Genomic DNA, 24,862 nt, shown 5'->3' with positions numbered 1-24,862 from the left:
AGAGACGGGGTTTCACCACGTTGACCAGGATGGTCTCGATCTCTTGACCTCGTGATCCACCCGCCTCGGCCTCCCAAAGTGCTGGGATTACAGGCTTGAGCCACCGCGCCCGGCCCCCCAGCAGCAATATTTATGCCCAAGGGCAATGGTGAGCTGCTCTGTATTTTGGCTTGTAAGTGTACCTGATCTAGCTCTCAGGAGTCGATCACTTGAGAATACTTCTGTGGGGGTAAAAAGACAGTTCACAGCTAATTCATACAGGGCATGGAAGTGGGAGCTGGAACGTCACTAGCACATGTCAGGGTTATCCAAATGCCAGTAAGAGTCTGGGCTCGTCTCACTGGACATTTTGTATTCTGTTTACAAATTAGGACAAGGTATACTACTTTGTAACGCAGGCAGCATTTACTAAAGCTGAATTCCTCATGTCCTAGCAAAGCCTCTCCTAGGTATGGCCCCAACAAAAACCTGCCCATATTTTCACTAAAAAACATACAAGAATATTCATAGCTGCACTTCTTGTAAGAACCAAAACGCTGGCTGCAACCCAAATGTCAATCAGCAGTAGAATGAATACCTGTGAGGTATTTGTAAAATGGGACACCTTAAGCAATGAGAAGGAGCACACAGCAGAGACCACGGATCAACACCACAGACAGATTGTTGAATGAAAAAGTCAAATATAAGAGAATATATAATATATGGTTTCATTTATTTAAAAATTTAAAACCGGCCGGGCTCGGTGGCTCACGCCTATAATCCCAGCACTTTGGGAGGCCAAGGCGGGTGGATCACAAGGTGAAGAGATCGAGACCATCCTGGTCAACATGGTGAAACCCTGTCTCTACTAAAAATACAAAAATTAGCTGGCCATGGTGGCACAAGCCTGTAGTCCCAGCTACTTGGGAGGCTGAGGCAGAAGAATTGCTTGAACCCAGGAGGCGGAGGTTGCGGTGAGCCACTGCACTCCAGCCTGGGTAACGAGCGAAATTCTGTCTCGGAAAAAAAAAAAAAATTTAAAACCAAGTAACATGAATCTGTGATGTTAGAAGCCAGGAGAGAGGTCACCCTTGGCTTGGAATGTGGTTCTGGAAGGGCTTCTGGGACCCTGAGCATGTTCTGTTTCTTGACCTGGTTGCTAGTTAGCCGCATGTTCAGTTTGTGAAAACTCACCAGGCTGTATACATGATCTGTGCAGTGTTCTGTGTAGATGCTATACCTCAGTAAAAATTTGACCTCAATTGTTGTAATGGTAATAGGCATCTTGGGGACAATGGCCTTTGACATGTCGCCCTCTTGAGTCAGCTGGGTTTAGTCTGGACAACATCTGGTGTGTAGCTGCCCTCCAGGCGTCTCTTCATCAAACTGTTACTGATTCCTTTGACTGCTCTCCTGAATTGGACCTCTGTTTCCAGTGCCCCATATTATCTTATTTCTTGACTTGTTCTCTGGATTAGTGGAACGCATCCTTGAGTTAATAGCTTCTAGAGAAAAGGTGCACAGGAAGTATATTTTTTGAGATCATGTATGGTCAAAAAATGTCTTCATTCTTTGTATAGAATTCTGGATTGTAAATAATTTTCTTTCAGAATTTTGAAGACGTTGCTGCATTGTCTTTTAGGTTCTAGTTTTGCTGTTCAGAAATCCAAAGCCGGCTGGGCACGGTGGCTCATGCCTGTAATCCTAGTACTTTGGGAGGCCGAGGCAGGAGGATTGCTTGAGCCCAGGAGTTTGTGACCAGCCTGAATAAAACAGTGAGACCCCATTCTCTACCAAAAAAAAAATTTTTTTTTTTTTTTACGTTAACCAGGCATGGTGGCATGAGCGTGGAGTCCCAGCTAACTCTGAAGACTGAGGCAGGAGGATTGCTTGAGCCCAAGAAGTCGAGGCTGTGAGCTATGATCACACCGCTGCATTCCATCCTGGGCAACAGAGTGAGACCTTGACTCAAAAAAAAAAAAAAAAAAAGGAATCTAAAGCCATTCCGCTTCCTTATCTTTTGTATGTGACCTGTGTTTGTCTCTCTAGAAGCATTTCTTCCTTCTGTCTTCTGTGTTCTCTCTCTGAATGTTGAGCCTCCTGAACTGGTTTTCTGTTTTTCTTATAGTTTCTCTCATATTTTGTATCTTTTTGTTTCACTCTCTGGGAGATTTATTTCCTTCCTTCCTTCCCTCCCTCCCTCCCTCCCTCCTTCCCTCCTTCCCTCCCTCCTTCCTTCCTTCTTCCCTCCCTCCCTCCCTCCTTCCTTCCTTCCTTCCTTCCTTCTTCCCTCCCTCCCTCCCTCCCTCCTTCCTTCCTTCCTTCCTTCCTTATTCCCTCCCTCCCTCCCTNCCCTCCCTCCGTCCCTCCTTCCCTCCCTCCCTCCCTCCCTCCTTCCTTCCTTCTTCCCTCCCTCCTTCCTTCCTTCCTTCCTTCCTTCTTCCCTCCCTTCCTCCCTTCCTTCCTTCCTTCCTTTTTTTTGACAGTCTCACTCTGACACCCATGCTGGAGTGCAGTGGCATAATCTCAGCTCACTGTAGCCTCTGCCTCCTGGGCTCAAGCAGCCTTCCTGCCTCAGCTTCCCAAGTAGCTGGGATTATAGGAGCATGCCACCACACTTGGCTAATTTTTGTATTTTTATGGAGATAGGGTTTTACCACGTTGGCCAGGCTGGTCTCAAACTCCTGATCTCAAGTGATCTTCTCACCTCAGCCTCCCAAAGTCCTGAGATTATAGGTGTGAGCTGTCACGCCCAACCTTCCTAGGAGATTTCTTCATCTTTATTTTCTGACCCTATTGTTGAAACTTTTCTTTCCTTTTTGATAGTATTATTTTGTTTCATGGATATAATACAATTTCTTTTGTCTTTGAGGATATTAGTGATGAATTTTTATTTAAGTTTTAGTTTTCTTCTCCCTGTACAGTCTTTTACTCCAAGCTCAATTTGTTTTGGCCTCCTGGTAGAAACTTTTCTTGGGTGTCTGGTAGTCCTTTGTGATCTCCTAATGACATATTTAGATCTCCTAATGACATATTAAGTGAAGGGGACTGAAAAGCCCATTGAGTGTGATGGTACGGCCTGTTGATGTATAGCTCCATTGAGGGGGGTCTCGGTGGGCCATTTGCTGAACCTCTGATTTTACCATCTCTAGTTCTTTCCCCTTGGGCTTGTCATTTCACTGTGAGAAGAGTCTTCTAATCTTGGGTCTAGAGGGGAAGGGTCTGATTGCCAGTGTCCTGGGAGCCAAGTTCTGGAGTGGCCCTCTGTTCCACATTCATTCTGTATTTAGACACTAACCCCCCCTCTCCATTTTGTTCTAGAATCCCTGAAACCCTTGCTGTCCTCTGCCTGGTGTCCCTGATCCACAGACTCTTTGTGTCACACTCACAAGGGAACACCCTCTCCACAGCCCTGTGCTGAGAGGTGCACAGGAGTCACATGAGTGGGATCCAGCTGCTTCTTAAACAACTTTCATTCATTGATCTTCATTTTTCTCCAGCTCTTAAGCCCTTTGAGGAGTCAGTAATGGAAACTGGGTAATTCCACAGTGCCCCTTGCTGCCTTGAGATTTGACCTTCTTCGGCCTGCTAAGCCTCTTGCCATCCTGCATTCCTGCTTCCAGAACGGTGGCATTATTGTTTCTTTTGCTGTTCTCTCTGTCCTTGGGAATTATCTTTTTTAACAGTGCATTTATTGTAGTTTTACTGTGGTTTAGAGGGCGCCAAATTAGGTGTGTGTCTTGGATCTACCATCCTAACCTGGAAAACAGCAGCAATGGTAACAGCAAACAGGACTGCTTCCTTCACGCCAGCCACTGTTCTGAGAGCTTCGTATAATAAACTCATTTAATTTGTAAGTCTGACTAACTTATTTTTGCCAAGTCTCATCAAATTTCAGTTGGAAATCAAGACCCAGATGAAGTGTTTGGCTTTAGTCTGTTTATTTCACTTCTAATAAATTCAGGCAGAGGAAGAGAACTACCAGACCAAAGAGGAGACATATGTTTATCTCTCCCTTCTCTTAACCTTGTTTTTCCTCTTGACTTTGTCCCCCAGAGGAGTGTGCTTCAGTTGCTGCACTCCAAGAGCGATGTGGTACGGCAGTACATGGCCAGGCTCATCAATGCTTTTGCGTCACTGGCAGAAGGTGAGACATCAGCTTTGCTTGAAGAGAAGAGCTAGGTCATATTGATTCCTTTTCCTCTGAAAATGAGTGTTTCTCCCAAGTTTCTTAGCAATTATGCTTCCTCAATTTGTTATCATTTAATTCGTCTAAGGTCTTTTGTGAAAATTAGTTGTTGTCATATTGCTTTAGTTTATATCAGAGCACTTTTGGACAGTTTTTGGGTTTATTTTGTAAGCCTCCTGGTTTTATTTTATAAGCTTTCTGGTTTTGTAACATAGTAATGTTTTATATTGCTTTCAAGCATATCGCAGGTAATGAATGCACTTTCTACAGTTTTCTACTTAAGGCAAAATAAGTGAAACAATTACAGCAATATAAGCGTGGTGAAACAAAGCAGACTCCAATAAACACTGCACCATTTCCTTCGGAAGACTATGACCTCTTAAATCAAAGGACTTGAAAACCCTGAAAATAACATGCCCCCATAACTGAATTCAAAATGATTTGGCGAAGTGCCATTATCTTCCATAAGTTCTTATTTGTTTGAGCTCTTTATAATGTGAATAAAGAGAGTTTTCAAATTATGGATTTATGATAGTCTACAACTTAGTTCATTTGTTCATTCATTTTTCCATCCATTTGGCAAACATTTATGATAAGCCAGGATATGTTACTGAGGACCATTCATATAATAATACTGTTGAACCTTATGTCTGAAATTGACGTCTTCCATATCAATTCAGAAATCCACAACAGGCTAGTGACCATTCAGGGTTTATTATAGGGTCCCAGGTATGGCTTCCACCCTGCTCTCCAGGCCTCGTGCATGTCTAAAGGGAGCAGAGAATGTGGACGAAAGCACTCCTTGGCTGCCTGTATTGTGAAGGCTTAAGGGCTCATAACACAACATCTACCCCCCGTTTCTCCTTGTAGATCTGAATGTTGGGTTCAGGATTTCATGGGAAAAAAAAGGATGGTGCTCCCCACAAGAACACAGCAGTGAATTATGTGTAGCTCACAAGAAGAGTGGTTTTTCTAGTCATCAGATAGTTGATTAAAACCAACTTTTAGAAGAAATATCTTTTAATAAATTTTGTGGGAGTTTTGTAGGTTTTATTTTACTTTATTTTATTTTATTTTATTTTTGACAGAGTCTTGCTCTGTCACCGAGGCTGGAGTACAGTGGCATGATCTTGGCTCACTGTAGCCCCGACTGCCCAGGCTCAAGCAATGCTCCTCCCGCCTCAGCCCCCCCCAACTAGCGGGGTCGACAGATGTGCATCATCACACCTGGCTAATTTTCTTTAGTTTTTGTAGAGATAAGTTTATGCCCTGTTGTTCAGGCTGGTAGGGAACTCCTGAGCTCAAACAATCCACCCACTTCAGCCTTCCAAAGTGCTAGGATTACAGGCGTGAGCTACATTGCACAACCAGTAAGATTTTTAAAATTATTATTGTTATTATTTATTTATTTGGGTTGGGCGACAGAGTCTTGTTCTGTCACTCAGTCTGGAGTGCAGTGGCTCAGTCTTGGCTCGCTGCAACCTCCACCTCCCGAGATCAAGCAATTCTCCTGCCTCAACCTCATGCAGTTCTCCTGCCTCAGCCTCCTGAGTAGCTGGGATTATAGGCACCTGCCACCACGCCCAGCTCAGTTTTGTATTTTTAGTAGAGACAAGGTTTCACCATGTTAGCCAGGCTGGGTCTTGAACTCCTGACCTCAGGTGATCCACCCGCCTCGGCCTCCCAAAGTGCTGGGATTACAGGCATGAGCCACTGCTCCTGGCCCAGTAAGTTTTTTAGAACATAAAATTACCCAAACTCTACTGTGTTTTATGCAAAGTAAGTTTTCATGGAAAGTGGTTTTGTAGCATACCAGATAAATTACTTCTGTCTTTCACCTCTTTCATCTCTGGTGTATTATCAGGTCGCCTCTACCTTGCCCAGAACACAAAGGTGCTGCGGATGCTGGAGGGAAGGCTGAAGGAGGAGGACAAGGACATTGTCACCAGGGAGAACATTCTTGGGGCCCTGCAGAAGTTCAGCCTCAGGTAATGACTGTGTGGTAGGTCTTGGTGTCTTCTTTGAGATCACATTGAGTTAAAATTCCCATGACAACTCAGGAGGCAGATGGTATTTTTCCACTAACACTTGGGAGAGGTTGGATGACTTTCTAAGACAGAGCTAGAAAGCTTATCTCTAATCCACTAAACTATCCTGCTAGAGACTGCTGGGGATGGAGGAAGATGTTTTATTTTTTTCTTCGTTTATTTTTTAAATTTTATTTTCACCAGGGCCTTTGCTCTGAGAGGAAGGCATTTTAAAAGCACTGGTATATTTTCCTAATGGATGTTATATAGTGCCAGCCATGCTAGATTGTGTCTCAGGGCATGTGCAGGGCTTAGAGACACACACATGAATAGGGGCCAATAGAGCCTCAGCCCTCAAGTTACTTCCAGTCCCCTGTGGGAGCCACACGTGTAAATGTACATCCCAGCAGAGTGTGAGAGACGGTCCTGTAGAGTTAGGGTTAGGGCCTCCTGACCTTGGCGACGCAACCCACCCCATCGGCTCAGCCTAGACCTCCATGACTTGGAACCTGTAGGGCCAGTCTGGTCTTGAACTCCTGACCTCAGGTGATTCACCCACCTCAGGCTCCCAAAGTACTAGAATTAACAGGCATGAGCCATCATGCCCAGCCCCATAGGTTTCTTTTCAGTTAACAGCTTTATTGAGGTGTATTTTACACACCGTAATATTCCCCCGTATCAAGCACACAATTCAAGGATTTTTGGGGTATTTACAGAGTTGGGCCACAATCATCACTACAATCCAGTTTTAGGACATTTCCATCATCACAAAAAGAAACCTCATACCCATTTACAGTCACTCCTCATTCCTACTCCCAATCCCTGATAGCCACAAATCTGCTTTTGGTCGATTGACTTGTACTGAACATTTCATATCAATGGAATCATGTAGCGTGTGCTCTTTTGTAACTGGCTTCTCTCACTTAGCGTCACATTTGCAAGGTTCGTCCTTGTAGCAGCGTGCATCAGGGCTTCATTCCTTTTGTAGCTGAATGATACTCCATTGTGGCTACAACACGTTTTTTTGTTTGTTTGGTTGGTTGGTTGGTTTTTTTTGAGACGGTGTCTCGCTCTGTTGCCCAGGTGGAGTACAGTGGTGTGGTCTCGGCCCACTGCAACCTCTGCCTCCCAGGTTCAAGCTATTCCCCTGCCTCAGCTCCTGAGTAGCTGGGATTACAGGCACGCGCCACCATGCCCAGCTAAGTTTTGTATTTTTAGTAGAGACGAGATTTCACCATGTTGGCCAGGCTGATCTCGAACTCCTGACCTCTTGATCCACCTGCCTTGGACTCCCAAAGTGTTGGGATTACAGGCGTGAGCCGCTGTGCCTGGCCTTCATTACGTTTTGTTTGTCCTTCAGTTGATCAGCATTTGGGTTGTTTGCACTTTTGGCCAATATGTATAACACTGCCATGAAAGTTTCAGCACAAGTCTTTGTGTGGACATATGTTTCCTTTTCTCCTGGACCGGCATCTAGGAGATGAATTACTGTGTCATATGGTAATTTTCTCAGAGTTTCCTTTGAAAATAATCACCTCAAGTTCTCTTTGACTTTATTGAGAACTCTAGTACCTACGGAGTCTTCAGCTTTTTTTTGTCAGTCCTCTTCTGAAGACAATTTCTTCCCATCAAATGTGGTTAACATTTGACCAGCTTACAAATAACCAGAAGCTGGCCAAGTGAATGGTCTAAGTGTGTGTGTGTTTGCTGGGGAAGGGATAGGTATTTGTATCTACCATTTGCCAATTTCCTACAAATGAAAATTCCTGTGCTAACTACTGTATATGAATTGAAAAGAACTAAGTGATCTGCAGAGTCATACTTCCTCAGAGCATACAGACATTTCATTTCTGTTTGTTTGTAGAGAGAACTTTGCTCAATATTGACTGTTTTGGGCGTTTTTAGAAATTCAATAACTATAGTTAAGTGACAGATATAAGATATGGTGAAAAAAATCCTCCTAGTAATGCAAATGTTTACTGCCTGTTTATTCTTTTCCTCCAAATGATCATTTAAGCTTTTTCGTTCTGTAAAGGTGCTTAAACTTTCTGCAATTTTCCAGAGTCTCTGCAATAAATGGAGGAGGTAACTAGTTACCAAGAGAGCAGAGTCTTTACTGTATTCTATGTTGACCCTGATTGGGTCAACATAGTGTTTAAGAACAGGATGGGCCGGGCGCGGTGGCTCAAGCCTGTAATCCCAGCACTTTGGGAGACCGAGGCGGGTGGATCATGAGGTCAAGAGATCGAGACCATCCTGGTCAACATGGTGAAACCCCGTCTCTACTAAAAATACAAAACATTAGCTGGGCATGGTGGTGCGTGCCTGTAATCCCAGCTACTGAGGAAGTTGAGGCAGGAGAATTGCCTGAACCCAGGAGGCCGAGGTTGCGGTGAGCCGAGATCGCACCATTGCACTCCAGCCTGGGTAACGAGTGAAACTCTGTCTCAAAAAAAAAAAAAAGACAGGATGAACAGGTAACTGGCTGTGCTGTTCTGTCCTGGATGGTGGTTTCACCATAAGCTGCTCATCAGGAGATGTGCAGTGCTGGCTTCTCTGTGGCATGTCAGTTTTCTAGTAATCCAGATGGCATCTCACAATGATACCACACTTAGCCTCAGTAATTCTTTTTTTTTTTTTTTTTGAGACAGAGTCTTGCTCTGTCACCAGGCTGGAGTTCAGTGGCACAATCTCAGCTCACTGCAATCTCCGTCTCCCAGGCTCAAGCAATTCTCCTGCCTCAGCCTCCCAAGTAGCTGGGACTACAGGCGCATGCCGCCATGCCCAGCTAATTTTTGTATTTTTAGTAGAGACGGGGTTTCACCCTGTTGGCCAGGATGGTCTCGATCTCTTGACCTTGTGATCCACCCACCTCGGCCTCCCAAAGTGCTGGGATTACAGGCGTGAGCCACCATGTCCGGCAGCCTCAGTAATTCTTAAGGCTAACGTGATGACATCACCATCACACATTTTGATGAGGGATTGGATTTTGTAAGAATCTACACCTGGATTTCAGGTGGAAAATCGTTCCTTATAATTTGCATTAACCAGGTCATTAAACTACCCTTACTCTATAGAAATCTGAATCAGAATGATGTTAAGTTAGGCTTTTGCTCCTCCTTTTTTCTCTATTTTCATACAGTTCAGAGTGTCTAGAGCTGGATTATGGAGAGTTTAGGTAAAAGTCTGTTTGTCAAAGAAGTATTTCTATGGTCTTGTTTCCTGGGTTAAGTAAACCAAAAGCTACTAATAAATATTTATTAGATATTTGAAGTAATGCTTTGCTAATTTTAAATATTGAAGAGGAAACTTTCAAAGTAGGAGGCCTCCTTGCCGCCCTATCTTTATTTAAACCCTTAATAAATATTCCTTAAATAATAAAGAATTTTTGTTGTTTCAATTGTATGGGTTTAACAAAAACATCCCTCAGACTCTGTGTCTCCTATAAGTTTGTCATTTTTGATATGCATTCACATTACTGTTTACTCTCGCTCTTTTTTTTTTTTTTTTTTTTNTTTTTGAGATGGAGTCTTGCTCCATCGCCCAGGCTGGAATGCAGTGATGCAGTCCGGGTTCACTGCAGCCTCTGCCTCCTGGGTTCAAATGATTCTCATACCTCAGCTTCCTAAATAGCTGGGATTACAGGCACCCGCCACCACACCCAGCTAATTTTTGTATTTTTAGTAGAGACGGGGTTTCACCATGTTGTCTAGGCTGGTCTCAAAGTCCTGACCTCAGGTAATCCGCCCACCTCTGCCTTCCAAATTGCTGGGAGAGCCACTGTGCCCAGCCTACTATTTCCTCTTATATGAAAAGTTTCTTGGCAATTTTTGTTTACCTTAGGCTGTTTCTTCCCAGGCGCCCGCTGCAGACAGCAATGATTCAAGATGGCCTTATCTTCTGGCTGGTTGATGTTCTGAAGGACCCAGACTGCCTGTCTGACTACATGCTGGAGTACTCAGTGGCTTTGCTCATGAACCTCTGTCTCCGCAGCTCAGGTCTCACAGCCCCCCAACCCTCATTCTGGTGCAGAAAGGGGAAGAGATCTTGACCCTCGAAGCTAGGTTTCCATTGAGCCTGATATGGTTTGCTTTTAGTCTCATAGAAAACTGAAAGAAGAGTGGAAAGCATTTCCAACCAGGTATCAAGCTGTTGAATCCCTGAAGCCAAAATCCCTTTTCGCCCTGGAAAAAATGTTTTGTATATACATAGTGCCCGCATTAAGAGGAGACTAAGTTCATTTACATTTTTCTTTATTGCATCATTTAAAGGTAGGAAGTTAAGAATATGACACCTGGCTGGGTGCGGTGGCTCACATCTATAATCTCAGCACTTTGGGAGGCCGAGGCAGGCGGATCATGAGGTCAGGAGTTTGAGACCAGCCTGGGCAACACAGTGAAACCCCATCTCTACTAAAATACAAAAAATTAGCCAAGCATGGTGGCAGGCGCCTGTAATCCCAGCTACCCAGTAGACTGAAGCAGGAGAAGTGCTTGAACCCGGGAGGCAGAGGTTGCAGTGAGCCAAGATCATGCTGCTACACTCCAGCCTGGGCAATAGAGCGCAACTCTATCTCCAAAAAAAAAAAAAAAAGATTGTTATCCCCTTTTCTGAAGACAAAGAAGTATGTTCCCAGGATCCTATAGGATTAAGTTGGCTGCAATAGTAGTGACACTAAACCCCGCTTCCTCCCTGAATCACATGCTTTTCCCTGCCCCAGCCCTGGAGGTAGAGATTTCTCTGTGGGCACAAGTCATTTATATGCTTGATCGCTAAAGGTAGTGATTTTAGCTTTTCCGCAGGTAATGTCTCATTTAAATTGTTACCTGGGATCAAAGAAGCTTCTTTAGAAGAAGTACCAAGTCCAGGCTGTGGCTTTCCCCCGCCTGCCTGGGCAGCCTGTGTTTGGAGAAAAAGGCTCCCTGGATAAATAGCTGGCTCAGGAGTACTTGTTGGAAGCATCTTCACCTCCATCTTGTAGACTGAACCACGTAACTGTTTGTTGTTGACTGAGTAAATGACTGTTATTTCAGTCATTTTAAAAAACAGCATGTGTAAAAAGTCCTAGGTTTTGTTTTTTGTTTTTTGTTTTTTTTTTTTTTTCATTTTTTCAAAAGCAATTTTTATTGCAATGAGTTTTGTGTTTTTTTGTTTGTTTTTAGGTGACATCACTTTCTTTCACGTAGGCTGGAGTGTAGTGGTGTGATCTTGGCTCATTGCATCCTCTGCCTCCCAGGTTCAAGCAATTCTCCTGCCTTGGTCTCCTGAGTAGCTGCAACTACAGGTGCCCACCACCACACCTGGCTAATTTTTGTATTTTTAGTAGAGAGGGGGTTTCACCATGTTGGCCAGGCTGGTCTTGAACTCCTGACTTCAAGTGATCTGCCCACCTCACCCTCCCAAAGTGCTGGGATTGCAGATGTGAACCACTGCACCCAGCCAGAAGTCTTCTAATACATTCATCAGATTAGAATTAGCTTTACATCATCATCGTCACCATATTTGCAGCGATTTTTATGATGATGTTTGGAACTACTAAAATGCCCGTATGGTCTTTTGTAATGGCCATATAGTGTGTGGGAGGGAGAACATTGCTCTATAATGTATTATGCTTTCACTGTAATGAATCGCTCTGTGCTCTGACTGGGGTAATAGCCACCACTTGGGGTGGTTTACTGAGCACCAAGGTTCTGTGATACACTGAGTCCTTTACAATACATTAGTTTCCTTAATTTTGCATCATCCTTTGAAGTAGGTATGAATAATAATTCCTGTGGTAAAGAGGAGGAAATTGAGGCCCAGATTGGTTTTGTGACTCACCCGAGGTCATACGGCTTATGGCCAGAGGAGCCAAGATTTGTCCCCAAGTCTATCTGACCTAAAATCGTGCTTCTGGGTTTAGACATGTCATGTTTAGCTTTGGTTTGTTTCCCATAGGGAAGAACATGTGTGCCAAGGTGTCAGGCCTCGTTCTCAAAGTCCTTTCGGATCTTCTTGGCCATGAAAACCACGAGGTACTCATTCAGTGCTGCTGGCCCTGGGCTTAGGGGAGGCTGCACTGGGGACCCAATGCCTGTGACCCCACAGGCACACAGCTGGCCCAGGACAGTTGCTGTATTTGAAAAATGTACATGTTCTGCCTCCTCCAGGGATTTTCAGAAGCAACTGGAAATCCTTTATAATTTTTAGAATTTTGGGTGTCAGAAGCAGGGTGTTGTTCTTTCCGTCCGTATCTGTGTGGCCCACTGGCCACTGGCCTGTGCCTGGCCCCTCCGGCGTTGCTCCCCTACAGTCCACCCTCTTGGGGTGTTTAATGTATCTCCATGGTTGTGGATGGAGGCTCCATACATGTGTGTTGAATTTGCAGGAATTGATTGTCCTGTAGGCCTCATTCTGTTTATGGCTTTTACCTTGGCTTGTTAGGTCCTTTCTATGTTGCTTTACATAACGTCTGGTACATTAAGTGTCACTACTGCAAACTAGCTCCTTGTTTGCACCCCTGCCATTTTACTTACCTGCCTGTACACTCTGAGTGCCTTCCAATCTGTTGCCACAGCAGTCCTCAGTGGACGTGGCTGCACCTGCCTCATGGGAGCCTGTGCCAGAGCTTCCACGGATGCTAGACACTCATCACTGCTGGCTGCCAGCATACGTCAGTGTCAGGTCACTGAGTGCGGCCAAGCTGTCCTCCAGAATGGGCTGTACTAGCGTTTGCTCTCACCAGTGTCCCTGTAATACCAGGTGTGATTTTCTACATTTTTAATTTATGGGCCTCAGGATCTTTTTAAATAAAGTAGAGGAATGAGTAAACAATTTAACAGAAACAAATAAATATGATTATTCTGTCACTTGCCTTCTACAAATGCCATTGCAGAAACCATGACAAGACTTCAACAAAAATCTGACCACTTTAGACAGATGAGTCCCAGAGGTATATCTGAGCAGGACACAATTGAGTACCACTTGATTTCCACATGTCTGTGTTCCCATTTCTTTTTTTTGAGACAGAGTCTCACTCTGTTGCCTGGCTGGAGTGCAGTGGCGCGATCTCAGTTCACTGCAACCTCTGCCGCCTCCCAAGTTCAAGCAATTCTCCTGCCTCAGCCTGCCGAGTAGCTGCAATTATAGGCACACACCACCATACCCAGCTAATTTTTTGTATTTTTAGTAGAGACAGGGTTTCATCATTTTGCCCAGGCTGGTCTCAGACTGCTAACCTTATGATTCACCCTCCTCGGCCTCTCAAAGTGCTGGGATTACAGGTGTGAGCCACCATGCTCAGCCCGTTCGTTCCCATTGCAAGCAGACAGCTCCCATTCTGGTCATTCCATTCACATTTTATACTAGTTCTATCCACTGATTGGGGCGACTTCTTTAGCACGTGGATGTTTGGTGGCTTTTGCAGTTTGTGACATTCATATTGTATTTTAAAACTAGTAAGCTCTTAACTACTTCTAGGCCTGAATGAACTCTGTTCCTCACTTTATTCAGCTCAGGCAGGTGAAACCAGTGGGAAACATATTCTTCCATCTCATAATAAAGGTTGGTTTCAAGTACTGGAACCAATATGTCTGCTCTGAAAACTGAATAGACCAAAGGACTCGAATCATGTCATTAACTGTTACCAGTGCACTGGCTTTGAAAATAAGCTGGACAAGCCAGGCGCGGTGGCTTATGCCTATAATCCCAGCAATTTTGGGAGGTGGAGGTGGGAGGATCACTTGAGGCTAGGGGTTCGAGACCAGCCTGGCCAACGTGTGGAAACTCCATCTCTACTGAAAAAACAAAAATTCGCCAGGCATGGTGGCATGTCCCTGTAATCCCGGCTACTAGGAGGCTGAGGCATGAGAACCACTTGAACCCGGGAGACAGAGGTTGTAGTGAGCTGAGATCGTGCCATTGCACTCCAGCATGGGTGACAGATCAAGGCTCTGTCACCAAAAAAAAAAAAGAAAAATATAAAAAGAAAATGAGCTAGAAAAACTACATAAATAAATATATTTTAGATAGATATATATACATATATATTTTTAGATATATATACATATATACGTAGTTTTAAAATATAAATATAAAATATTTATATCTAAAATATATAAATATAGTTTGACTCTAAAATATATTTTTTTAGATATATATATTTTAGATATATTATATATATATATATATTATATATATATATTTTAGAGCCAAGAAATGTGTTTGCTACACAAATAAATGCAATATTCATATATCCTGTAGTAGTCATGATCTTGAAAGACAAAAGGAAAATAAAGAAAAAGATGCACATAATTGACTATATGAATATTACATTTCTTGTTTGGAAAAGATACTATAATCAAAGTCAAAAAATGAATGAAACCCTGAGGAAAAGTTGCATCACATGTGACCAAAATTTAATATTCCTAATAGTTGAAGAACTAGCATAAATTCATAAGTAAAAGTCAAGCAATCCAATAGGAAAAAGGGGTAAAGGGCATGACTGGACAGTTCACAAAATGGTGCTGGCCCAGAAGCATGAAAAGATGTTCAGTCGTGCTGGTATCAGGGAACTGAAAAGAAGAACAACTGTAGGATGCCTTTTACCCATCAGCTTGGCAAGCATTGAAAGTGCTAATGAAGTCCAGTGCTGAGGGAGGGCGATGGGAAAGGAGCCCTCTTCCATTGCCATGGTGGGCATAACGTACAGCCCGCTGAAAAGGGACTTTGCTTATCAGCACCTGCCATGCTTCATGTCCTGTGCATGCAAGTAAAGCGTGGGTCCTGTCCTCAAAAAGCTCAGAATGGCGGGGACATAGTGTGAATTTAAAAGGATACTGCCTCCAGTGCTGTAGTGGAGGGATGTACAAGAAGCGGAAGTGAGCGCCGTGTGTGGGCTGAATTTTCAAGGTTCATTTTGTGTGTGAAGACCATTCCTGGCAAGAACCTGGCTGAAACGTGGAACAGCCTGGTGGGGGCATCCCTTAAGTAGTGTGGACACGTTGTGGTGGCAGGGAAGGAGAAGCAGAGGGCATGAGATAGAGGCCACCCCTTGAAGATCCTGTGTGCCACATAAGGAGTCCGCCTTTCCAACTGGGCTCTGTGGAAGGTTTCCAAGATGGAGAGAGAGATGATTTGCCCCACACTGTAGAATGTTTGTAGTGATCCGATAGTTAAATTAAAGGGTAAATATTGAGGGTAGAAAGACTGTTTTGGAGATTTGATATAGCCTAGGTCATGGACAATAATGTCTGAACAAAGACAGTAGCAGTGGATATTAAAAAGAAGGGTTCCTGTCAAAGAGCCTTGAAGACTGAGCATTGGAGACAGAACCAAAAAAAATCAAAGATGACTCCACAGTTTCTAGCCTGAGTGATCAGGAGGTTAAAAGTAACTAATTAAGCAATGAAATGCAGCAGGAGTGAGCTTTGGGAGGAGTCATGAATCTGGTTTTAGACTCAGTGGTAGCGGTCACTCAGGCATGCGGATAGAGATGTCTGTCACATGGAAACGTGCATCCTGGAGTGCCAGAGAGCTGCAAGGATAGGAACGCCCACTCTCCCCATTTGCCAGATTGTTCTGCAGTGTGGTGTTTGTTAGAGATTTGTGCAGTATTTGAAAACTTGCAAATAACTGTCTGTTTTCCTCCACTTAAAGATCCAGCCGTATGTGAATGGAGCTCTGTACAGCATCCTTTCTGTTCCAGTCATTCGTGAGGAAGCAAGAGCAATGGTAAGAAAGCGTGCCTGAGAAACATGTGAGCTTCCTTCAGTGCCAGAGTTCAGAGCTCTTAGAGCAAGACCTCCTCGATTGGGCTCCATGGAAGGACTCAGATCCTTTACAAACTTGCTGAAATTGTTTGCAAAATGTATGTTTGCCATTTCCTAGGGACAGAGTCTGTAGCTTTTCTCAGATTCTCAAGGGCATTCGTAACTCCTAAGTGGTTAAAAATTCAAGTGTTAGTTCCCAGCAGGCTGACTTATGCAAAGTTATAGACATTCTGATGGCAACCAAATAGAAAAGATTATCAAACTCTCTAGGTCTTGGTTTGGTTGGAAAGTAGTAAACTCAGTATTTAATATGTTTATGTTAATGCTTGTATGTGAAGTAAAAAAAACCCTCAGGTAGTTAGTATCTTATTTTCAAAGGACAGATGTTTCTAGATCTAATCTGCAAAACAGCTAGAGTTTTATCGTTTTTCCTTATACCATGTGAAACCAGGTTAACAGTGTATTAAATGCTGTGGTGAAAAAGTTAAATATATTTCTATCCTCAAAACACAGGCAAAATTCTCATTGACACCAACAAAACATTCCAATTGGTTTTGCTTACTTAGAAGAATTGCTAAGTCTTCTCATTGATCATTTAAAATTACGCCAGCAGTTACACCAGAGGTGAAACTTATTTAAGAACCATTCTGTGTGATCACACTAAACAATGGACCTTAATTGCCTGCTGCTTTTAAATTTCACCACAGAACCGGGGAAAATAAATTTGCTTATATTCTGCATTATGGTCATTTAGGTGAAAGAAAGGGATTGTCAACCAAGGCAAAGAAGAGAAGAAAACATGTAGGCTTAAAAGAATGGAGGTAACATCGAATCCGAGTGAAATGCAGCATGGAGGAAAGACACCAGGGCAAAGGAATGGAGAGGGCGGGGGAGTGGCAGCCAAGGGCAGGGACCCCGTGAGGAAGAGTCACAGTTGTAGGTTATGACAGCAGGACTGCCCTTAGAGATCCCAGAGCAGGGAGAAAAAAGATGGAAGAGAGGGACAGAGCTCCTGAGACCTATGTGACAGCGTCAGGAGGTCTGACAGTTACCCAATAGGAGTTCCAAAAGGAGAGGAATGTGAGCAAATGGGGCACAAAAATATTGGTTAAATGAAGAAATTTGGTGAGAAATACAAACGTAACAGTAAGGTATCTAGGAAACCCCTAAATGTTGGGAAAATAAACAGCACACTGGTATCAGTTATCTATTACGGCATAACAATTCACCCCAAAGCTTAGTGGCTTAAACAAGTTTTCTGGTTCTGTTTTTGAGACAGAGTCTCGATCTGCCACCCAGGATGGAGTACAGTGGCACAGTCTAAACTCACTGCAACCTCTGCCTCCTGGGTTCAAGCAATTCTCCTGCCTCAGGCTTCTGAGTAGCTAGGACTACAGGTGCACACCACCATACCTAGCTGATTTTTGTATTTTTAGTAGAGATGGGTTGTCACCATGTTGGCCAGGCTAGTCTTGAGCTCCTGAACTCAAGTGATCTGCCTGCCTTAGCCTCCCGAAGTGCTGGGATTACAGGCGTGAGCCACTGTGCCCAGCTGATTTTTGTTTTTGTTTTTGTTTTTGAGACAGGTCTTGTTCTTTTACCAGGCTAGAGTGCAGTGGCCTGATCATAGCTCAACTGCAGCCTCCATCTCCCAGGCTCAAGCCATCCTCCTGCCGCATCTAGTAGCTGGTACTGTAGGTGTGTGCCACCACACCTAGCTAATTTTTTTTTAAGAGACAGGGTCTTGCTGTGTTGGCCCAGACTGGTCTCATACTAGGCTCAATTGATCCTCCCACCTTGGCCTCCTAAAGTACAGGGGTTACATGCATGACCTGCTGAGGCTGGCCCTTGAATTTTTAAATTACAATCATGTACCACGTGACAACATTTTGATCAACAAGACTGCGTATATGATAGTGGTCCAATAAGACTATAATACCCTATTTTTATTGTACCTTACCTATGTTTAGATATGCTTAGATACACAAATACTTAACATTGTGTTACAGTTGCCCACAGTATTCAACACAGTCATGTGCTGAACAGGCTTGTACCCTAGGATCTTACTGGCCATGCCATATAGCCTAGGTGTTGTAGTAGGCTACACCATCTAGGTTTGTCACTTATCTATGATATTTATACAATAATGACATCGCCTCATGACACATTTTGCAGAACATATCCCAATCACCAAGATACCAATGACTGTTTCTTTGGGACAAACATTCAAGAGTGGAAAGCAGAGTAGTCCTAACTAACAGTTGCTCGGTTTATAATTGAGACTTAGCCTCTGCTACCAAGCTCACTCACATGGCTATCAGCAGGAGGCCTCTGTTTCCTTCTGGCTGTTGGCTGGGACCTCATTTTCTTCCCAAATGGGCCTCTCCATAAAGCTTCTCTTGACATGGCAGTTGGCTTCACCTAGAGTGAATGATTTGAGAGAGAGTAAGCAAGACAGAGGCCCCAGTGTCCTTTAGAAAACCTACTCTCGGAATTGAGATACCATTGCATTTATTCCCTTGGTTACACAGACCCAACCTGGTACAATGTGGAGAGGATTGCACAAGGGTGTGACTAGCAGGAGGTAAAATCACTGGGGCCACCTTGGGCTGCCCACCACACACTCCTAGGCAACTGTGGGTCAAAGAAGAAAGCTCAAGGGAGATGAGGGGCTATCATTCTATTGAAAAATATTACAAATATTTTCTCAGTTTCGGTTTGTGTTTTTAGATTCTGGTGGTTGGCCAGGCATGTTGGCTCACACCTATAATCCTAGCACTTTGGGAAGCCGAGGTGGGCAGATCACGAGGTCAGGAGTTTGAGACCAGCCTGACCAACATGGTGAAACTCTGTCTGTACTAAAAATATAAAAACTAGCCAGGTGTGATGACACGTGCCTGCAGTCCCAGCTTCTCAGGAGGCTGAGGCAGGAGAATCACTTGAACCTGACAGGCGGAGGTTGCAGTGAGCTGAGATTGCACCATTGCACTCCAGCCTGGGCAACAAGAGCAAGTCTCCGTCTCAAAAAAACTAAAATGTTATGGTGGTTTTGGTCAAATATCTGCTTTATGGCTCCTGACATGGGTTTCTAGATAAGCTGTGAGATTTAGACTTTGAAAAGGAAATGTGGATCACTTACATAAAGATATAGGTAGATGGTGGGGCACGGTGGCCCATGCCTGTAATCCCAGTACTTTGAGAGGCTGAGGTGGGCAGATCACTTGAGGTCAGGAGTTTGAGACCAGCCTGGGCAACATGGCGAAACCCTGTCTCTACTAAAAATACAAAAATTAGTCAGGCCTGGTGGTGGGCACCTGTAATCCCAGCTACTCAGGAGGCTGAGGCAGGAGAATCGCTTGAACCTGAGAGGCAGAGGTTGCAGTGGGCGGAGATCATGCCACTGCACTCCAACCTGAGCAACAGAGTGAGACTCAGTCTCAGGAAAAAAAAAAAAAAAGTAGAATAAGCTTCCCTCTGGCATTTAACAGAGATTAAAGAGATATAAGCCAGGGAGGAACCCCTTTTAGCCTAAGAGGAAGCTTTTAAACACATCACCAAGGTGGTTGCCTACTTAACTATTTGTAAGAGTTAACTCTAAGGGATGGTCATGGCCACAGTAAGATTTTTCTGAAACCCTGAAATTTCCCTCCTTTCACGTTTATTTTTGAGGAAGTTTTTAGAGTGATAAAGCCATTATATTCTCTTTGCACATAGGTCTTACATGGGTGTATTTGCTTGGCAGAGTCTAGGTTGTGTGCCTGCACCCTAGCTACAGGGGAGGCTGGAAATGGTGAATAATGAAGGAAATAAGACAAGGAAAACATTTCCCACAATCTCTCCACCTTGGCATCTGCTCATGCACAATGCTAGGGAAGTGGAGGCAGAGCTGATGTCCTCAGCCCTACTGGTATTTGTATGTGTGTCAGCACAGTCCTTCTGGAAGGCAGCTTGGCAGTTATATGAAAAGCCACTAAAATATCCATCTTTTGCACTCATTCATTTTCTTCTGGTTGCTGATGCACAGAAAAAGAGTTCTATGCATGACAATGATCATTTCAACATCTTTAAATGAGTGAAAGCTGGAAGCAACATAAATATCTAGTAATACAGGAATTGCTAATGAAATTATGATTCTTTTGCTCAAAATATTCATAGTTATTGAAGATGATAATTAGGAAAAGCTGTATGAAGCACTCTGGAAATTTTTATTTTACCTTATAATGAGGGATAAAAGCAGAATATCTCATTATAAGAATGTATGTGCTTATGGAAAATGACACAATTTACATAAAAATTACATTAGTACCAAATGCTATTATAGTAGTCTTACAAGAATACCCTAAAGGGAAAAAAGAGAACAAAATTAATGAGCCCCCTGGGGCCCATTTGAATTTTAAGAGCCTGCCAAGGCCTGGGGCTACAGAAGAGATCAGATAAGTGGAGCTGCCCTAATACCCACCCCACAGGCCTCCCGCAACTAGGCTGGAGTCATAGTCAGCCTTGGGGCTCTCTGCCCTGGGCACCCCAACAAACATTCTGTCCCAACAAACATCTGGCTGGAGCAGACCAGAGGCTCTGTGGGTTATAAAGGCTCCCAAAATCTGGGAGAGCCAGGGATCTGGGCTTAGAAGCCCAGAGGAATGCCCAAGCACTCCATGGGACTGCTCTGCTCCAGTGACCCTGGGGCTCTCAGCACAGACCATGATGCCAGAAACTGCCCCCGCTCTCCCCAGAGGGCTGGGCACTGCTGCTCCCCCTGCAGCAGAATCATGTGTATTCCCCACATGCCTGAACCTCCATGTTGCCCACTTCTGAGTCAAAGTTTCACGTGGGTGCATTTGCTTGGCAGAATCTAGACGGTGTACTTGCATCCTAGCTGCAAGGGAGGCTTGCAATTTGAGTATTCTGTTGCACTGGGAAATTAACAGTGTAGAGAACCTGGTTAAAAGGCATTCAGCCACAGTTGTCCATTACAAGTGGTCAGCCTAGTTGCATGTTCTGTGATGCCCACTAGGCATTGGTATTGGACCTTTCTTGTTTTTTCTCCCCCCCTCCCTTTTTTTTTTTTTTTGAGACAGAGTCTTGCTCTGTTGCCCAGGTTGGAGTGCAGTGGCATGATCTCAGCTCACTGCAACCTTCACCTCCTGGGTTCAAGTGAATCTCCTGCCTCAGCCTCCTGAGTAGCTGAGACTACAGGCACATGCCATCACAACCAGCTAATTTTTGTATTTTTTTAGTAGACAGGGTTTCACAGTGTTGGCCAGGATGGTCTTGATCTCCTGACCTCGTGATACACCTGCCTCGGCCTCCCAAAGTGCTGGCATTACAGGTGTGAGCTACCAAGCCCAGCCTCACCCCCCTTTTTTTTTAATTGGTAGAGACGGGGTCTTACTATATCATCAGGCTGGTCTCAAACTCCTGGGCTCAAGCAATTCTCCTGCCTCAGCCTCCCAAAACGCTGAGATTATAGGTGTGAACCACCACGGCTGGCCTAAGTATGGACCTTTCAACACTAGTGTAGAAATTTTTCATGTTCTTGGCCTCATAATTCTACTTCTGAAGCTCCACACAAGATATGAGCAAAGCTGTATGTATCAGAATGTTCATTCCAGCCTTACTGATCATAGCAGAAGGCAGAAAACAATGACAAGACCTAAGATCAGGGAGTGACTAAGTACAGAGGCTGGAAGGTGAAGTGCTTGAGAGTGGGAACTCCTGAGCCTGAGGCAGGGTTTAAATCATGTTCTGTTACTTCCTAGTTGTGTGGACTAGTGAGGACTGAAGCTTTCTGTGTGATCGTTTTTCCATCTGTAAAATGAGGATTATAGCAGTACCAAACTCATAGGATTGTGGGCATCAAGGAGCTCATAATATATTTAGAGCACTGCCTTGCACACAGTAAGCGTTCAGAGATGTTAGCGGCCATTATTGTTGTAGCTATGGAGATGTGGTTTATAGGTTTTTATTGAACATGAAAATGATCATAAAGTTAAGAACATATTATCAGTATGTTCTGAGTTACATAGAAACAATGCACATAAAAGGAAGGAAACACCTCAAAATCTTCTCAATTATCTCTGGGTGGGGGCCCATGAGTAATTTTTATTCTTTCAAGTTGTTTGCAAGATTTTCTATAGAGAACTTGTATCACTTTCATAACTGGAGGAAAATATTTATAGCTACCTGAAATAGATATTTGAATTTCTCAGGGGGAAATTTCCCTGAAGACCTCTAATGATAGAGGATTAGACCGTGAAGCTGGAATTATAGAATGCGCGAGTTCCGTTGTTGAGTAAAGGTAGAAGTGAGTTTGAAGTTAGTTGTTCTGTGTAGTGTCAGTGCATGTTCTGAGGCTCTGGGAGAGATGCTTTCTCTTATTTAGTCCCTCAAAGGTCCCTTGAATGAGTGACTGCAGTTGTGCCCATTTTGCTGCTGACAAAATCAGCGCTTAAAAATGAAATCCTCTGCCTGGGGCCGCACGGCCGGTGAGGGGCTGCGCACCTTGGCTTGCCTCCCAAGCCCTCCAAACCTGTTCTGTGGCGTCACTCCAGAGTTGGGACTTTCACTTAGTCAGACGTCTGCACATAACAAATTGTTTCCTGTTCTTAAACCCTATGCATACAAATACAGCCTTCTGTATGATGATCTTTATGATGGTCTGCAATCGTAGCTAGCTGGCAGGAGTTCCTTAACTAACTTTTTGCACACTGCTTGTGTTCCCCTCTCCTTTTGTTTTGAGACTGAGTCTCCCTCTGTCACCAGGCTGGAGTGCAGTGCCATGATCTTGGCTCACTGCAGCCTCCACCTCCCAACTTCAAGCGATTCTCCTGCCTCAGCCTCCCGAGTAGCTAGGACTATAGGTGTGTGCTACCATGCCCGGCTAATGTTTTATATTTTTAGTAGAGACAGGGTTTCACTGTATTAGCCAGGATGGTCTTAAGCTCCTGACCTCAGCCTCCCAAAGTGCTGGGATTACAGACGTGAGCCACTGTACCCGGCCCTGTGTTCCCATTTTTATGCATCTGGCTGATTCACTAGTACCTTTTATTATCCTTCTGTCTACCTGGGCATTGTTACTTGACCTGAATTATCTGAAATGACTAGTTACTTTCAGGACAAAATGTGATTTTTATAACTTCTTTCTATAACTTAAATATCACCTAATGTATGTGATTTTTAAAAAATACATGATATTTTGGCCGGGTGTGTGACTCACACCTGTAATCCCAGCACTTTGGGAGGCTGAAGCATGTGGACCACTTGAGATCAGGAGTTCAAGACCAGAATAGCCAACATGGTGGAAACCCCTTTTCTACTAAAAATACAAAAATTAGCCAGGTATGGTGGTAATACACCTGTAATCCCAGCTACTGGGGAGGCTGAGGCATGAGAATTACTTGATCCTGGGAGGTGGAGGTTGCAGTGAGCTGAGATTGTGGCACTGTACCCCACCCTGGGCAACAGAGTGAGACAGTCTCAAAAACAAAAAAGAAAGCTTCAATTCCGCATTACAGAGAAGCTGGACTGTTTTTCCCCCAAGTAATAACTAAGCTAGAGATACATGAAAGAGAGTAAATGAGAATAAAAGCATCTGGCTGGACATGGTGGCTCATGCCTATAATCCCAGCACTTTGAGAAGCCAAGGCAGGAGGATCACTTGAGGGCAGGAGTTTTGAGACCAGCCTCGCCAATCCCTGTCTTACCAGAAATTAAAAAAAAAATTAGCCAGGCATGGTGGTGCACACCTATAGTTCCAGCTACTCCAGAAGCTGAGGTGGGAGGATCGCGTGAGCCAGGGAGGTTGAGGCTATGAGTTGTCCTCACACCACTACACTTCAGCCTGGGCAACCAAGTGAGATCCTGTCTCAAAAAAGATTAAATATTGAGCAAATAATCTTGCAGAAGCAACATCTGGGAAGAAAAGATAGAAGAGAACCTGAGTCAATGATTGGTCTCACTCCACTGGTAAAAATGTTCAGACATTGACATTCCTAAGACAGCCAGTAGTGGTTCTGGTCTTTGCCAGTTAAGAGGCTTATCGCCAGGCACGATGCCTCACACCTGTAACCCCAGCACTTTGGGAAGCCAAGGCGGGTAGATCATCTGAGGTCAGGAGTTTGAGACCAGCGTGGCTAACATGGGGAGACCCTGTCTCTACTAAAAATACAAAAATTAGCCAGACTTGGTGGCACATGCCTGTAGTCCCAGCTACCAGGAGGCTAAGACGGTAGGACAATCACTTGAACCTGGGAGGTGGAGGTTGCCGTGATCCGAGATCATGCCACTGTTCTCCAGGCTGGATGATTGAGTGAGACTCCATCTCAAAAAATAAATAAATAAAATAAAATTTTGAAAAAGGGGCATATCGCACTGCTTTTGCTTGGTAACTTTCTCCTTGTGGCCCTTACATTGGGTGGGGGATGGAGAAGAGGGGAGCGACACATTTGTGAGAGATAGAAAATTCAGCTCTCCCAGCAGTGCAGGGCCAAGGCAGATCATTGATTAGTAACTGTCTCTCTGGTAAGACAGGCCTGGCCAGGTGTCCAACTGGTCCCACAGGACCCTGGGCACGCTGGTCCCTCAACTCACGAGCACCTTTCCAGAGTTCTTCCTCCCTTCCAGATTGTCACCGCCTCCTCTGTGAGCTTACCCATTTCTGCCTCCCAGCTCAGTGTTAGTGCTCTCTAAGGTTCTATCCTAATCCTCTGCTCTTCACTCACTGCTGTCACTGGGGAACCTTTTTTCTTGCCTTTGCTTCTACTAACAGATCTGTCTCCTGAGCCACGAGCCCCTGCTGGACACAGCAAGCACAATCTTGACCATTTATCAAGCATCTGCTCTGTGCCAGCCATTTTGCTAGAGGCTATTTCTTCAGGTGTAATTTACAAACAGTGAAAAGCACAGGCCTTACATGGGAC

The 24,862-nt window shown here is 44.2% G+C and overlaps 1 protein-coding gene across 1 annotated transcript in view; it reads left to right on the top strand.

Annotated features, from left to right (window-relative positions):
• Positions 1-24,862, top strand: part of LOC108304746 (lisH domain-containing protein ARMC9) — a 103,526-nt gene that overhangs the window by 72,159 nt on the left and 6,505 nt on the right. Inside the window, exons 13-17 of the mRNA XM_017529043.2 lie at positions 4,036-4,126; positions 6,033-6,156; positions 10,054-10,193; positions 12,133-12,209; positions 15,832-15,906. Of these exons, the coding sequence (XP_017384532.2) occupies positions 4,036-4,126; positions 6,033-6,156; positions 10,054-10,193; positions 12,133-12,209; positions 15,832-15,906 (507 nt within the window). The remainder of the gene's footprint in view (positions 1-4,035; positions 4,127-6,032; positions 6,157-10,053; positions 10,194-12,132; positions 12,210-15,831; positions 15,907-24,862) is intronic.

The sequence above is a fragment of the Cebus imitator genome, unplaced genomic scaffold, assembly GCF_001604975.1.
Source record: "Cebus imitator isolate Cc_AM_T3 unplaced genomic scaffold, Cebus_imitator-1.0 Scaffold57, whole genome shotgun sequence".
Lineage (NCBI taxonomy): Eukaryota > Metazoa > Chordata > Mammalia > Primates > Cebidae > Cebus > Cebus imitator.
This window is presented reverse-complemented; position numbering and strand designations above follow the sequence as displayed.